We start from the raw sequence: 13,440 nt of genomic DNA, 5'->3' as shown, positions 1-13,440 counted from the left end.
TAAGAGGTCAGCCAGACCATACTGCTGCCTGAAGTCAGGATCAGCTCTACTTAAGCCATTCTTGATGGATGTGTGCCTAATCTGTTCTTAAACCTTCAGTGGTGGAGATTACACATCTCCCCAGGCAATCTCTTCCAGTGCTTAATTATCCTTACTGCTAGGAATGCTCTGCTCTTGCTTAGCCAACATTTCCCTTGCTACAATTTAAGCTCATTGCCTCTTTTCCTATCTGCAGAGGATCGGTCACTGCCTCCTTCTTTGCAGTGTCACATTTGGAGGCTTACATTTGGAGTTCCTCCTGGTCTTCTAAGTCAGTGGAGTCCTTCATTTAGTTAGGTCACTCTGCTTGTCAGCTTTTCTCTCCTCGTGGTCTATCAGAGAATCACAGAGCAGCTCAGCTTGGAAAGGACCCTGAAGAACAACAAGCTCCAGCCTCGACCTGTATTCCTTTTTAGAAGCAAAATGCCCCATACTCCAGCTGGCACTGCAGCAGAGGGCTGTGCACCCAGGATCATTGCACACTGGTAATGTAAAACCAAGGCACCTCCTCCAAGGCATGGAGGAGGAGGATGGGTCTGGGGCAGAATGTCCCTCTCGCTCCTCTCCAGGCTCAGAAAGCAGCATTGCTCTTAAATGCCTGGGAACAGAGGTTACTGATAACAGCTCCCGCTGCCACTCTGTGCCTGCACGACACGGAGCTGCTCGTGGGCGTCAGCGGGGTTCGGAATAATTGTCTTCTCTAATTAACTGGTTATCAAACAAGAACATTTCATTACGGTACAATTACTAGCTGCTTTGCTGAGACACAGAGGTGTCAGGATTACGATCCCAACATATGCTTCTTACAGCTCTGATTTCGTGTTTTCATAATCACTAACCGTTTCTGCTCCCCCCCCCCCCCAACCCACCCACTCGCTTAATGACTAATGAATCCTCCTGCTAGCGAGTAGGAAAAATAAGTCAGCGGGCATGGCAGGTTAGAGAGGAAAACATGCAAAATGTTTTGAGGATCCTTAAATCTGATAAATTACTTGGAAATTAAAATCCCTGGGAGAAAATGGGATTTAATTAGAAAGTAACATGGTTTTGTCAATGTTTAAATTAAAATTGTAAAGGTTATAAATACTGCAGTGAAGCTGCTTTTGCACAGAGGGTTGGTGAGAGGTTGTGCTGAGGTCTGTGTGACACAGTGGGCTGCATTTTTGCTGTTAAGCATCCTCGATAGGGCAGACTGTGGGTGCAGGAAATGCTGTGTGATCAGACAGATGACCCAGCGAGATGGACACCAAGCTGGGGGACCCCTGGGAAAACCCATGATATGGACACAGCTGGGTGTGGGAGAGCATCCACAGACACACCATGGGCTTGGCCTCCCTGTGCCCTGCCCTGAACATCATTTGTGGGGACAGGAGTAGACCTGGGACTCAACCGTGGGCAAAGACACCAGCACAGTGCACTGCCCATAGACTCATAGAAGCATTAAGGTTGGAAGGACCACTAAGATCATCTAGTGCAACCATCAACCCATCACCATCATACCACAAAACCACGTCGCTCTCCAGGGTCATCTCCAGGGATGATGTCTCCAACCCCTTCCATGTGCTGGGAAAGACAGGGACAGATGGAGAGTGGGGAAAAAAACACAAAAAGACTGAATGCCTGAGATGAATGTAGGCACTGAATTGGTTAGTTATCCATCTATTCGCATTTAGGTTAAGGAAGCGTTATAGACCAGCCCTCTCCCTGCCCACAGCCATGAAGTGCAGTTTTCCTTCAGACAAGTCTTCCACATAACTGAGTTATCCCTGTGTAGATGTGAACACTTTGGTTTCCTCCACTCTTGGTATTTTGCTCTTTCATGCTGCAGTGGGAGCTCTGGGTGAAGGGTATAAGGGAGGCATTGTAGGGAGTGGTAATAGCTTTTATTAGGGTACGGCTGGAAGAAAGAGTTGCTTTTCACAGGCAAACTCTTCTTCAGGCTGACATTTCAAAATGTAATTTTGCTCTGAATGGAGCAAATATAATACTTCCCAAATACCATCAAGCCAAAGACAAACTTAGGAAAAATGCTCCGTTTTTGAGCAAATTGCAGAGCTGCAGCGTGTCGAGGCAAAACGTTTTATTGCAGAATTCGCTCCAATTTAGCAGAGAAAATAAAGTTTGCAGTCATTTTTTAATATATCTGATCCTCAGTGATTGTAGATAGAAATTCAAGGATCTACGTGGCTTGGCTCCCGGAGCTGGTTGCTCTGTTTGGAGGTTCTTTGCTATTGGAAGGGTGCAGTCATGGCAGGTGGCACGAGAACTTACAAAAGCACAACGTGAAAGCAATGCTGAGTCAAACTCCTGAATGGAAAAGGAAATTCTGCTTCATTTGCTCAAATGAATTTCACCAAGACTCTTCTGCTGCAGTCCTTTTACTTTTCCTGCTCTCGTTTTGGCAGCATGACCCATTTTGGTTGAAGTCAATGGGCATCACCCCAATTCCATCACCACCCAGCACCATCCCAGGGCAGCGGTGCCCATACTCAGGGCCTGGTAAAACAGCAAGCAAACAGACCTCCTCAGAAATTAGCTATATTTCCCCACCAGGCTTCAGTGTGCTGATTGTTCAAGGCTGGTGCTGTTTTTAAAGTAGAATGAAATATATGCAAAGCTGTCCTAATTGAAATTACCTTCATTTGTGCCGCTTGAGGAGGGCTTTGAGTTTCCAGCAGAGAAGAGAGCCGACAGATATTTTTCTAGGGAGTTTCTTCCTTTCGCTTCTATTTTTTATTTTATTTTAAAATATTCTTCTGACATGTTCAGTTTGATGTGCTTTGCCCCATGGGGAGCCATCCTGCCTGGATAACGCCGTTGTTTCTCCATGCAATGGGAACCAGATTTGGTTCTATCAAGAGCCTGGATCTCACTCTCTTCCAGCTCCTGTTCAGAAAGCAAACATAGTGATTTCACCCTATAAAAGCCTTTCAAGGCTTTAATTGCTTGATGTGAAGTCAATTCCTCCCTGGCAGAACTGAGATTTTCATGCTATGTTTCAGTGTCATCCCTGCCCAGGTCATACAGACTCCTGCAGAACAGAGAGGGTGCAGCCAACCCAGCAGCACCCCATTCTGCTTCAGTCATAATTCTTCATTATTTGGTCCTTGCAGGCATACAAGAGGAAAACAGAAGCCGCCAAGAAGGAGTATCTGAAAGCTCTGGCTGCATACCGGGCCAGCCTGGTCTCCAAGGTACGTTGGTGCACACTGTCTCTGCATGGGGCAATGATGAGTTCACTGTGATCCATAGGACTTCCTGGGCTTCTGAGTTTGTAAGGAATACTGTGTAATTGTGCTGTCAGAGCAGATATTGGTGTTAACTGCCTTTCCGAGAAGCTAAAGGAATGCTCTGCTGTGTGACTGTGGCCAGCTCAGGTGTACCAAAGTGATACCCCATTTTGGAATGTCCTCATCAGCACTTGGCCCTGCAGAGGAGGGCTGAGCCTGCTCAGGGACCAAGAGGGGTGTCTGCTGCCTGCCCCCACCATGCAGTGCCAGCACTGAGGGAGGGCACAGGAAAAGGGAGGGGGACAGATCCCCACCTCTCCTGCACTGTGAGCTCCAAGAGTGCCAACAGTATGGTAATTCATGTAGCTGCCACCCCACAAACATTCTTCTCCTTGCCGCCCATATCTCGACACTGAGAAAGGTGAGGGAGGAGTCTAGACCTGCACTGGAGAGGTTGTATCTGCAGGAGTGGTGCTACAACTCCTGCCCACAAACACCTTGCGGTGGTATTGAGCTGCTGCCATGTGTCTCAGGATGCCTTAGTCCTTCTTTGAACATCTCTTGTCTTGATCCACGCCTTGATCCATCTGTGTTTGGCCAGTCACAAGTGCAAAGACTCACAAAGCCCTTGTGAGGTTTCCAGCAAGCCCACAGCTCTGGCCTAGCACTGGGACATGCTCAGGGCACTGTGAGGGGCAGAGTAGGGTTGAAACAGCAAAATAACTTGTCCACTTCCTGCTCCCTGGATGTGCTATGCTGCACATACTATATGTGCTTGGTTCTATACCACACCCTCAGTACTTATTAATCATATTCAGCTGCTACAGGAGATACCCTGATGTCCCAGATCCACCATTGTCTGTGGGATCTGTGTGACTGTGGTGTGGGCTGGGCAGGCTCAAAGCTTTGGCACAGATGTGAGCGCTGTCACTGTCTTAACTTGTGAACAGAGCGGCAGCAAGGACAGATGTCTGAAATGGGGATGGAAATAACTATTTTGGGGTTTAAAGGCTCTTCTCCTGGAAACTTTGAATATGGATAGCAGTGTTGTGGGATAGGGTAGCATGGAGGGCATGGAGTCACCACACTCTATGGTTCCATTTTTCTCCAATGACCAATCTTTTTTTTGCAGAAGAACAAGTTTATTTTGAGTAAAACAGCACTGTGTGTTCCCTGCTGATGGGTGAGAAAAGATCTGGAGGATCATTACAGAGCCCATCACCAGACAAAAACCTCATTGTCCGAGCCAGATAATGTCCTGTTATTCTTCTCTTATTCCTGCAGAAATGAGGCCACCATTGTGTTGTGCATTATAGACCCCACAGGGCTGCAGAAATGCTTAAGATTAAGAAAGGAGTATTTTTACAGTCCCATTTGTGCCTTAGTGGAAGCAAAAGGGGTCTTGTCACCCACCTATGTGGACCTAAGCAGTGAGCTGTGGACAGGCAGCTTGTATCTGTGCTAGTTGCTGCCTCTCCTTTGCTTGAGGATCCGCCAGATCACAGTCATAGAATTGTTTGAGTTTGAAGACACTCTTAAAGGCCATCTGATCCAACCTCCCTGCAATGAACAGGGATGCCTACAGACAAACCAGGTGATCAGAACTTGGCCCAACCTGACTTTGAACCCCCTCCAGGGATAGGGCATGCACCACTTCTTGGGCCAGTGCCTGACCAGCCTTATTTTGAAAAGCTTTTTCAATGCATATTTGAGTTACTGGGCTTAAATTTCTCAGCTTTGGGTACTGTGCCCAGTTCCTGGGCTGGAGTTGCATGGGCTGGGTAGGACAGGTGTAGAGTTGAGCAGCATGATCTGGAGGATCATGGGGATCATCCCAAGCCCTAGGAGGATCTCAGTGCAAATCATGCTTCTGCTTTGATTCTTCTTGCATGGTTGGAAAGGGCAGGTGCCTGGGGACAGATGATGGTGCCTCCTTCCTCTCTCACCCACTTCCAGTCTGTTTTCCTACAGAGCTCTGCTGACCAGGGGGAGACGAAAAGTGCCCAGGCCAACACACCTTCCAAGATGATCCCACCCAAGCAGACCATGTACCCTATGCCACCGCAGGCTTCGTCACCCTACCCCGGCCTGGGCTCCTTCCTGTCCCCATCGGACCTGCAGAGCTACCGCAGCCATCCCAGCCTCCCCAGGACCCTGCCCTCCAAGCCCATGCTGCCCAGCATCAGTGCCTCCCCACCACCCACCTTTCAGATCAGCCCTCCCCTGCACCAGCAGCTCTCCTTGCACCACCCGCAGAGCTCCCTCCTCAGCCAGCCCATCAGCATGCAGCAGGTCCCCCAGCAGCCTCTCCTCTCCCCCCCCATGGCACTACAGGTACAGCCCCCCATGAACTCCTCGCCTCCCGGGCAGCAGGTGAGTGCATGACCAGCAATGTGCTCGATAAAAGGTGGATGTTTCCCCTTCATTGCGTGGGGTCGGTTGGTCACTATGTGGATTGGGGGTGGAAATATTACCCCCTCTGGAAGGATTTTGGTGTGAGTCACCATAGCATGGATATCAGCCCCAATGGTGACAGTCAGGGGAGCCTCTCCTGGCTCTATCACTTTGCACATCCTCCATCACACATTTTGGAGTGGTGTTGTCTGAAGTGCTGAGACATGTAGGAGCAGCACTAGCCCCACAAACAGGGCTGGGCTGTGCAACTGGGGCAATGAAGGCTTTGTCCATGGGAAAAGCTGCAGGGGTTGGGTTTGCTCCTGGTAGAAGTTCCTTGTGCTTGTGGTCCCCCAGCCTTGCCTGATAAGAACATGGATCTGAAGGAAAAGCTGGCAGCAGCAAGAACCACCCCTCTATCTTATAGAGAACATGCCAGTATATGGAGAGGGAGATGAGAGCTTTCCAGAGCTTCTCCATCTGGAATATGAACTGGACCAACTATTCATAGTGAAGGACATATGCTCTGAATTCACAGCTGCTACCATTTACTTGATGATACTTTTAACTGTATTATTCACCCAGATGGTTGAGTTATTTGGGTTTCACATGTTTACTAGCTGTATATCACAAAATTCACACAGTACTTCAGCAATGAACAAAGCTTTCTTTCACATAATGTGACCCGTTCAGTTTGGGACTAGCTCTGAGGAAACAGAAATTGTTCATTTTGGAATAGCTATTGTAGTGGAAGAAAAGGAGATCAGGGATGTGGAAGTACAGTCATTCCTCACCACTGTAAGGAGATGATACATCTAGGAAGGTAAATCCAAGCACAGGATTTTATTCCCAGCTTGATCAGGGTATCCCACATAACTTCACACACTTTGGTTGTGCTTTGGCTGTACATAAGCAAACGTAGCTTTGGTATTTCAGGGGAGGCTCATAATCACTTTAATTGGGATATTTAAATGTAAAGTGAAAAAAAACGTGTTTCCCTAATTTGGATGTTTCTGATAAAACCATAATCTTGGTCAGGTAACTGCCACAACTCTCCTTTTTCATACACATTGCCTAATTAAACAGGCCCCTCAAAACTGGGATCATGATTGGCTTTCAGATAAAAAAGCTCCACAGAGCCCTTGTTAAATTGCCAGCAGTGACAGCTGACGGAGACAGCATTGCTTGTGTGGCTGTTCCTTACCTTGTTACCATACTCTGTGACAGGCTAATGCCTCACTGCAAAAGGAGCAGCACTTCAAGTGGAAAAACGGGTTTGATTGCCCAAATACTGATGTGAAAGCTTTCCTGGCTGTGCTTCTCCTGCAGCCACCTACCACTCCCTTGAGGACCCAAATAACTGAGGGTCAGCGGGATGGGATTTGTAGCTGCATGGACACGTGTTTGCAGCAGCTCATGTTCTGCACCATGGGGCTTTGAGTCCTGGGCTGTTTTCCTCCTTTGGGACATACAGTTGTGTTTATGCAGTATGTTTAGATGCTCGGTGTCTCCTGCCTCTGTCCATCCATGTAACCCTTCCTTTTCTCTCCACCCCACAGGACTTCTCACATATCTCCTCTGAGTTCCCAAACAGCGTTGGACCCCGTTCGCCTGGTGCATCAAATCCTCCAGGAAGCACTGAGTGGGACAATGACTACCCCAGCAGAGAGTGTGGGATTAACCACTGCAGGCCAGTAGACAGTGGGGCATTGCTCACACATTTTCTCTCACCTGAACTACGAACGTATAGTTCCAGAAGGGATGGGTGGTAAAGAGAGGAAGATGTCACGTTGCACAAAGATTTTGCATGTCCTTGTCATGGTGCTTCCTCCCACAGCTTGAGTCTTAGGTTCAAGTCACTCAAGTTGCTTAAAGTGCCAATAAACTTGGTTTAGCCATCACTGAGTTCTGGGAGCAATTTCTGATGAGGTTTTTCTGCCTCCCGTGAGCAAAATGGGTCAGCACCTTTTCACTACAAAGCACAGGGTACATCATGTCTTTGTAAATGATTGGAAGTCTGACAGCTTACAACAGCTGGGAACCTACCCCAGAACAGACAGCAAGATGATGGATAGGCTAATTATGGTAAATGATGCTCAAGCTGTGGAGGCAGTTATCTTAAAAAACACAAATATTTTCACTGGACATGAAGGGCATTCCCTTCTTGGAGGTTTTCCATCCCATGAGCAATGGAAGGGTTTGAGACATTTCCTTCCAGAGCAAAACAGGGAAGTCCAGCCCAGTACTTGCAATAAACAAACAAATAAGTCCATGTCCTGTGAGTATTTGGTGCATCTACAATGTGTAGATGTGGTACTTAGGGACGTGGTGGGCAATATTGCTGGTAGGTGGACAGCTGGACGAGATCTTAGAGGTCTTTTCCAACTGTAATGGTTCTATGACTCTATGACTGTGCCCTGTAAATAGGCATTTTAATGCTACTTGCTGGATAATTGTGTGGGCTGGCTGGCAGTGGTGGCTGTGTGCAGCCAGAGCAGTAAGTGTGTGGGTTTGCTGCTTGCTTGAGGAGCTTAGACTGTACTCATGTTGTACTCACCTTTTGTGTCTCTGTAGCCCAAGCAGAGTCCCAAAGGATGCTGGGGTTGGAGGGCATTTGGCCACATCCATAAGCAATGTCCTTCTATGCCTGAAGTGATCACTCTTTCCACCAAGGCCACAGTCTTCTCTAGCTGTCTCTATCCGTCCCAGGGTTTAACCATGGAGGGCACAAAGCTTCATCCTCCTTAAAGCTGTGTGAAACTTCAGTCCTCTGCACCTACCAGGTGGTCTTCTGTCCAGGTCTTCCCACTTACACCCCGAGAGGGCCAGCACAAAGGGGAACACAGCTTGAATTCCCCAATAAATAAAAGCATCGTGCTCATCTCAAAGCTGGGCAAGAATGAGGGTGTAAAAGCAGTTTCCAACCACAGCCTAATCCATTGCTCTTGGCTCAGCATTAATAGCTTCAAGCCTGCTCTTGTGTTCTGTCAAACAGGCACAGGGGGCTGCTGCGAGAGCAGGTAGGGAAGGAGGTTGGTAGCTTCTGAGTATTGTTTGATTTGCTTGAAGTGCTGGAACATAGTGCTTTCACTGGAGATAATAGCAAGCTCCCAGGCTTTTCAGAGTACAGCTCCCGCCTGTGCCAGCAGTGCACTTACAATTGCTGGGCTGGGCACAGTCTGTACAGACGTTTATTTCTTTCAGGGAAATAAATAACTCACCGAGCCATTAGAATGGGGCTGTGTCTGCCTGAGGAAGGTGCTCAGCTATGGGGATTGTTCTGGGCTCTGCTGGGGAATCTGGCACGCTCCTTAGCAAAGGCACTGCAGACGACCCCAGAAGAGGAAGCTCTTTGGCACTTGATGATAAAAGTCATTTTAGATGCTGCAGGCAAAACACTTGGAGAGTTATTTGTGGAGATGCTGAGCAGAGGTGACTCCCAGACACGGGGGAAATGCTAATGTTGTAGGCAGGGTTGGGTTTTGTGTTGCTAAAACAAGCTCTTTGCCATCCGGCTGTAGCGCCGTATTGTTAGCACAGGGCCCATGCAATTCATGATCAAAGCTCATGCATTGCATGACTTTGTCACAGCAGAAAGATTGAATTTCATGGGTTTATCGCTGCTTCCTGGAAATAAAAAGAAATAAGATCATTTTAAAACCAGACAGATTATGCAGAGACTACCAGATAATTACGAGAGTGGGTTATAGAAATGAACTCAGCTGCATATGGAGCATCTGATGTGGCACTGAGGGACGTGGTGGGGATGGGATGGTGGCTGGACTGGATGACCTCAGTGGTCTTTCCAGCCTTAATGATTCTATGATTCTATAGTGTCCACTTGTAGTGTCCATGCACATCAGTAGGAACAACCCCCTTCTTATGACTGCGCTGCAGCCTGTGTGTATCTTAAATGTGTCGTCCAGGAAAGTGATGATGCAGACCTCTTCATCTTCCTGCCTGTGCTGTTTATCCAGTTCTGCACTGATTTGCTAGCTATGCTCAGAGCCTTTAGGCTGCTCATCGCTGTCTTGCTCTGAGCTGGGCACAAGGTGAGCCACAGCTGCCAGCAGGGCTTATGCAGAGCAGCGAAGAAAACAGACATCTCATTGGGTTTGATTCATCAGCGCGGCTTTGGGTATCATTGGGAAGCCTCTGGATCATGTTATTGCCCATTTCAGCCTCCAAATGGTGTTCAGCTTAATTGTAACTTAAGCAAAAACAGCGATAGGCCGGGTGGAAAAGGGACTCTTTTCTGTCGTGATGTGGCTCAGCTGTGGAGCCCCAGGTTCCTGAAAGCAAGGATCCCATTGACTGCCCCAGCACACAAGGAGTGTGCCTGGCTCTCAGACGAGGATGCCAATCTCATGCCTGCCCTTGGCATTTCTTCAGCTTCGCTATGTGCTGGCACTGCTTTAGCTGGGGTAAAACCTCCTATTCTTGCATTTCCTTTTGTGTTTGTCATCCAGACATCTGAAAAGCTAACGAGATGGGCTTTCTCTCTGTCCTCCCCCATCTAATAGATCCCTTTAGGAAGGATTGCTGAAGCTTTTTTCTTTTTCTTTTTCCAGCCAACTGGTGCTTATTATAATGCTATTAAAAGTCTCTTCTTCCCTTATACCCTTCAGATTCCAGGATCCTTCAAACAGACACTCCTTAATTCATAAATCAGCCATATTAGAGGGAGCTTTAGATGTTTCTTAGCCCATCTTCTCCCCATTTAAAATGAGTTTTTGCTCACTGACTTCCATCCAATTTTTTTCTAGCTCTTTCTGGAATTAAGCCCAAGCTAACCCAGCCTGCTAGCAAAGACACAAGCCTCCTTTCTCCATCTCTGCTTAGTGCATGACTATCACTTCCCACAAGCAATTGCAGCATCCAATTTCATTGCTTTTTGCCATCGTATCACAGACTTATGCAGTCCCCTGTCTCCCCCACCTGACAGCCTTGCTCTCGCACTTGCTCATTCCCAGGCACCCACCAAATACCTGTGTTTGCAGTGAGTTTCTCCTATCTCCCCTGTATCCTGGCTGCAGCTCAGTTTACAGATACTTGCAAACCTTTTGTAATTCTTCCAGACACCTCACCATATTTTTCTGCTCTTTCCCTACCAAAGCAGTCTGCGGGGTTTGTTTCCATTTGTCTCCTACTGTTTAGATTTGTGGTGGCAGCACTGAATGCCACTCATCTTCCCACCTCCTTCCTCTCATTTGCAGGAGGTAACTTTATCCTCCAGGTTTCAGGAGATGCTGTTGTTAAGGCCCAGCGTTACTCTGGAGATGCTGAGCCACCTGCTCTGTGGCTGACCCTGCTTTGCATAGGAACCAGGCAGTTCCAAAGCCCTTCCAGTCTGTATTATTCTGTGTACTGTCTAAAATTCCAATGAATTTCACCTAACCCATAGCCTAGGCCTGCAAATTGTGTGAGCTGATTAAAACCGGTACCTATTTGTCATTACATGATGCCATTAGAGGTGTGCCAAGCCATGGTGGAAGGGCTGTGGTAACCCAAGGATGCAGCACAAAAGTGTTTAAGCCCAACAGAAGTGTTGGTGCTCCTGCAGTCACATCCAGGTTGACTCCAAAGCGAGGCCTCACCTCCCCACCCAATTGGTTTCCTTAGGGGTATCAGCCTTAAGCACCTTTTCTCCTCTTTTCCTACTCTTTGGGGTTAAGGAGGAGATGCTCTCAGGTAAACTTTGCCCATGTACAGCCAGCTGCTCCATCCAGCTGCTGGTTTAGCAGCACCAATCCCTGCTAACCATGAAGCAATTCACTCTTACGTAGGAGAAATTTCCGAATCAGGCACTAAGTGAGCAAACTGGATAAAAAGACAGAGGCAAAACATCACAAATGCACTTAGTTCGGGTTCAATTATTTATGGCAATGCATTGTAATGAACTAGGAAGTGTTCTGTAGCCTACTTTGTAAAATTAATGAAGTTTTAGTATCAGAATACCTCTCTGCTGTTGGCCGGTATTAAAATCTTTGCTGAGTGCAGTAGGGAACACTCTGCATTTCAAATGCAGATTATAAAATGTGGAGATTAACAGAATGCAGACTGGTCTGTGCTGCACTCTGTCAACAAAAGCACTGCTTGTTGTTGGCTGCTGTTTCCCCATTATTCCACTCACAATCGCACCCACGCCAGGATTTCCCAAAGCTTTGCAGTGTTCTTCTCTACTTTGAAGGCCGAGGTGTCTTTATGGAGGTGATAATGTTCTTAGCAGATCTGTGCAAACAAGAAGACCCACTGGAATGAAATGGGCTTCAAGAGCAAAGCCAACATCGTGCTTTAATCTGGGAGAGGGACCCACTCGTATTCTGGGGTCACAGCCCTGAGCTGCCAGAGCTCAAGGAGCGTTTGGGCACCTCTCTCAGCCATAGGGTTTGGGTGGTGCTGTGTGGAGTCCCTTCCAACTGGGGATGTTCTGTGCTCCTATGGCGTGTGAATGGTGAGCCAGGTGTGCAAACAGTAAGTGCTCATTCCTGACCCCCAAGGGCTGCCCGTCTCACCTCCTCGTCTCATTTCCCTTACAGCATGCTGCCAAGAGACAAGGCACTCTACCTCACCTAAGGCTCACCATCTGTCCCAGGAGGCTCAGATGAAGGACACTTGGGAGGCTCTATCTTACAGGCAACGTGGCGAGGCTCCGAGCAAGTCGTACCGCCAAGAGAGCAACCTCTGCACCTCGTCGCTGGCTTTCGTCCCTAGGCTCCAAGAGCAGTTTTCTCTCATTGCTTTTGAACTCTAAAGTCTACTTTCCGTGGAAGGCCAGAACCTCGTTAATCACAAAGAACAAAATAAAAACAATTTAAAAATAAATAAATAAAATAAATAAACACAAAACCGACAAAAAAATAATAATAATAAATAGTGATGAAATAAGGACACAATTTTTCTGCTTGCCATCAGCTTAGCTACAAACTACTTTCCTAGTGAACTGCTTTTAGATGCAACGTAAGCCCGGGTCTGGTGTCCTCAAGCATTAGGCCAGCTCAGTAGGAGGATGCACTCTTTTGACTTGCTAACAGCACTAAACTTTGTGCAAGAAAAATAAAAACAATGTGAAGTTTGTGTGAATATTGTACATGCAAAGGCCTTGGATGTCTGGCTAAAAAAAAAAAATAATTAAAAAATTAAAAAAAAAGAAATAAAAATGAATTAAAACACAAAAAAAAATAGTAAATAAAAACTATTCCTGGGTAAGGTGGTGGGGGAGAGAGGAGAAAGGCAAAATACGGGAGGGAAGATGTGAAACAGACCATGAGAATATAATTTGTTGGATAGTTGTAAGTAGTTTGCTAAGTGTTTTAGAGCTGTGCTAAAGACATCTTTAAGATTTTTTGGTGACAAAGATTAGTAGTTTTCCTTTATAGTAAAAGCATTTTATATTAATTGTAGCACATTTTTTTAGTTACACATAGAAGGGAGATGTGTATAAAAGAAAACCAACGACAAAATAAAAAACAGCCTGCCAAACTTGTTTCTATTATTTGTACAGCAAGAAATGGACCGATTTATATCCATGTTGTATGGCATTATTCTATTTTTTCTGCCATATGTCCATCTATTTAAAGAATTGCTGACAATGACTTTTGTCTATTTATGAAGAATTAGAGAGCATCATTACGGTTTCTCATAAGGTGCGTTTTTTCTTTTGGTTTTATTTTCCTTTTTTATTCTGTTTGACGGCGCTGTGTTCGCAGCACCCGGCACATTGGGTTCACAATGCTTATCTTACCTTTCTTTATAATAAAAGAGAAGAAAAATCAAA

At 46.7% G+C, this 13,440-nt stretch overlaps 1 protein-coding gene across 6 annotated transcripts in view; it reads left to right on the top strand.

Annotated features, from left to right (window-relative positions):
• The window catches only part of TOX2 (TOX high mobility group box family member 2), a 101,037-nt gene extending 87,597 nt beyond the window's left edge, over positions 1–13,440 (top strand). For 3 of the 6 annotated variants that reach the window (XM_085519528.1, XM_015881385.2, XM_085519525.1), the window contains 4 exons: positions 3,153–3,233; positions 5,241–5,642; positions 7,223–7,353; positions 12,203–13,440. In XM_085519528.1, coding sequence (XP_085375654.1) covers positions 3,153–3,233; positions 5,241–5,642; positions 7,223–7,353; positions 12,203–12,239 — 651 coding nt within the window. In that variant the 3' untranslated portion in view covers positions 12,240–13,440. Of the gene's footprint in view, positions 1–3,152; positions 3,234–5,225; positions 5,643–7,222; positions 7,354–12,202 lie in introns of all 6 variants that reach the window. The other 3 variants (XM_085519527.1, XM_085519526.1, XM_085519524.1) reach the window with 1 other exon arrangement.

Source organism: Coturnix japonica, chromosome 19 (genome assembly GCF_054131305.1).
Source record: "Coturnix japonica strain WE chromosome 19, WE-NBRP24, whole genome shotgun sequence".
In the NCBI taxonomy this organism is placed as follows: Eukaryota; Metazoa; Chordata; class Aves; order Galliformes; family Phasianidae; genus Coturnix; species Coturnix japonica.
The sequence above is the reverse complement of the archived record's forward strand: the minus strand, read 5'-3'. Positions and strand labels throughout refer to the sequence as shown.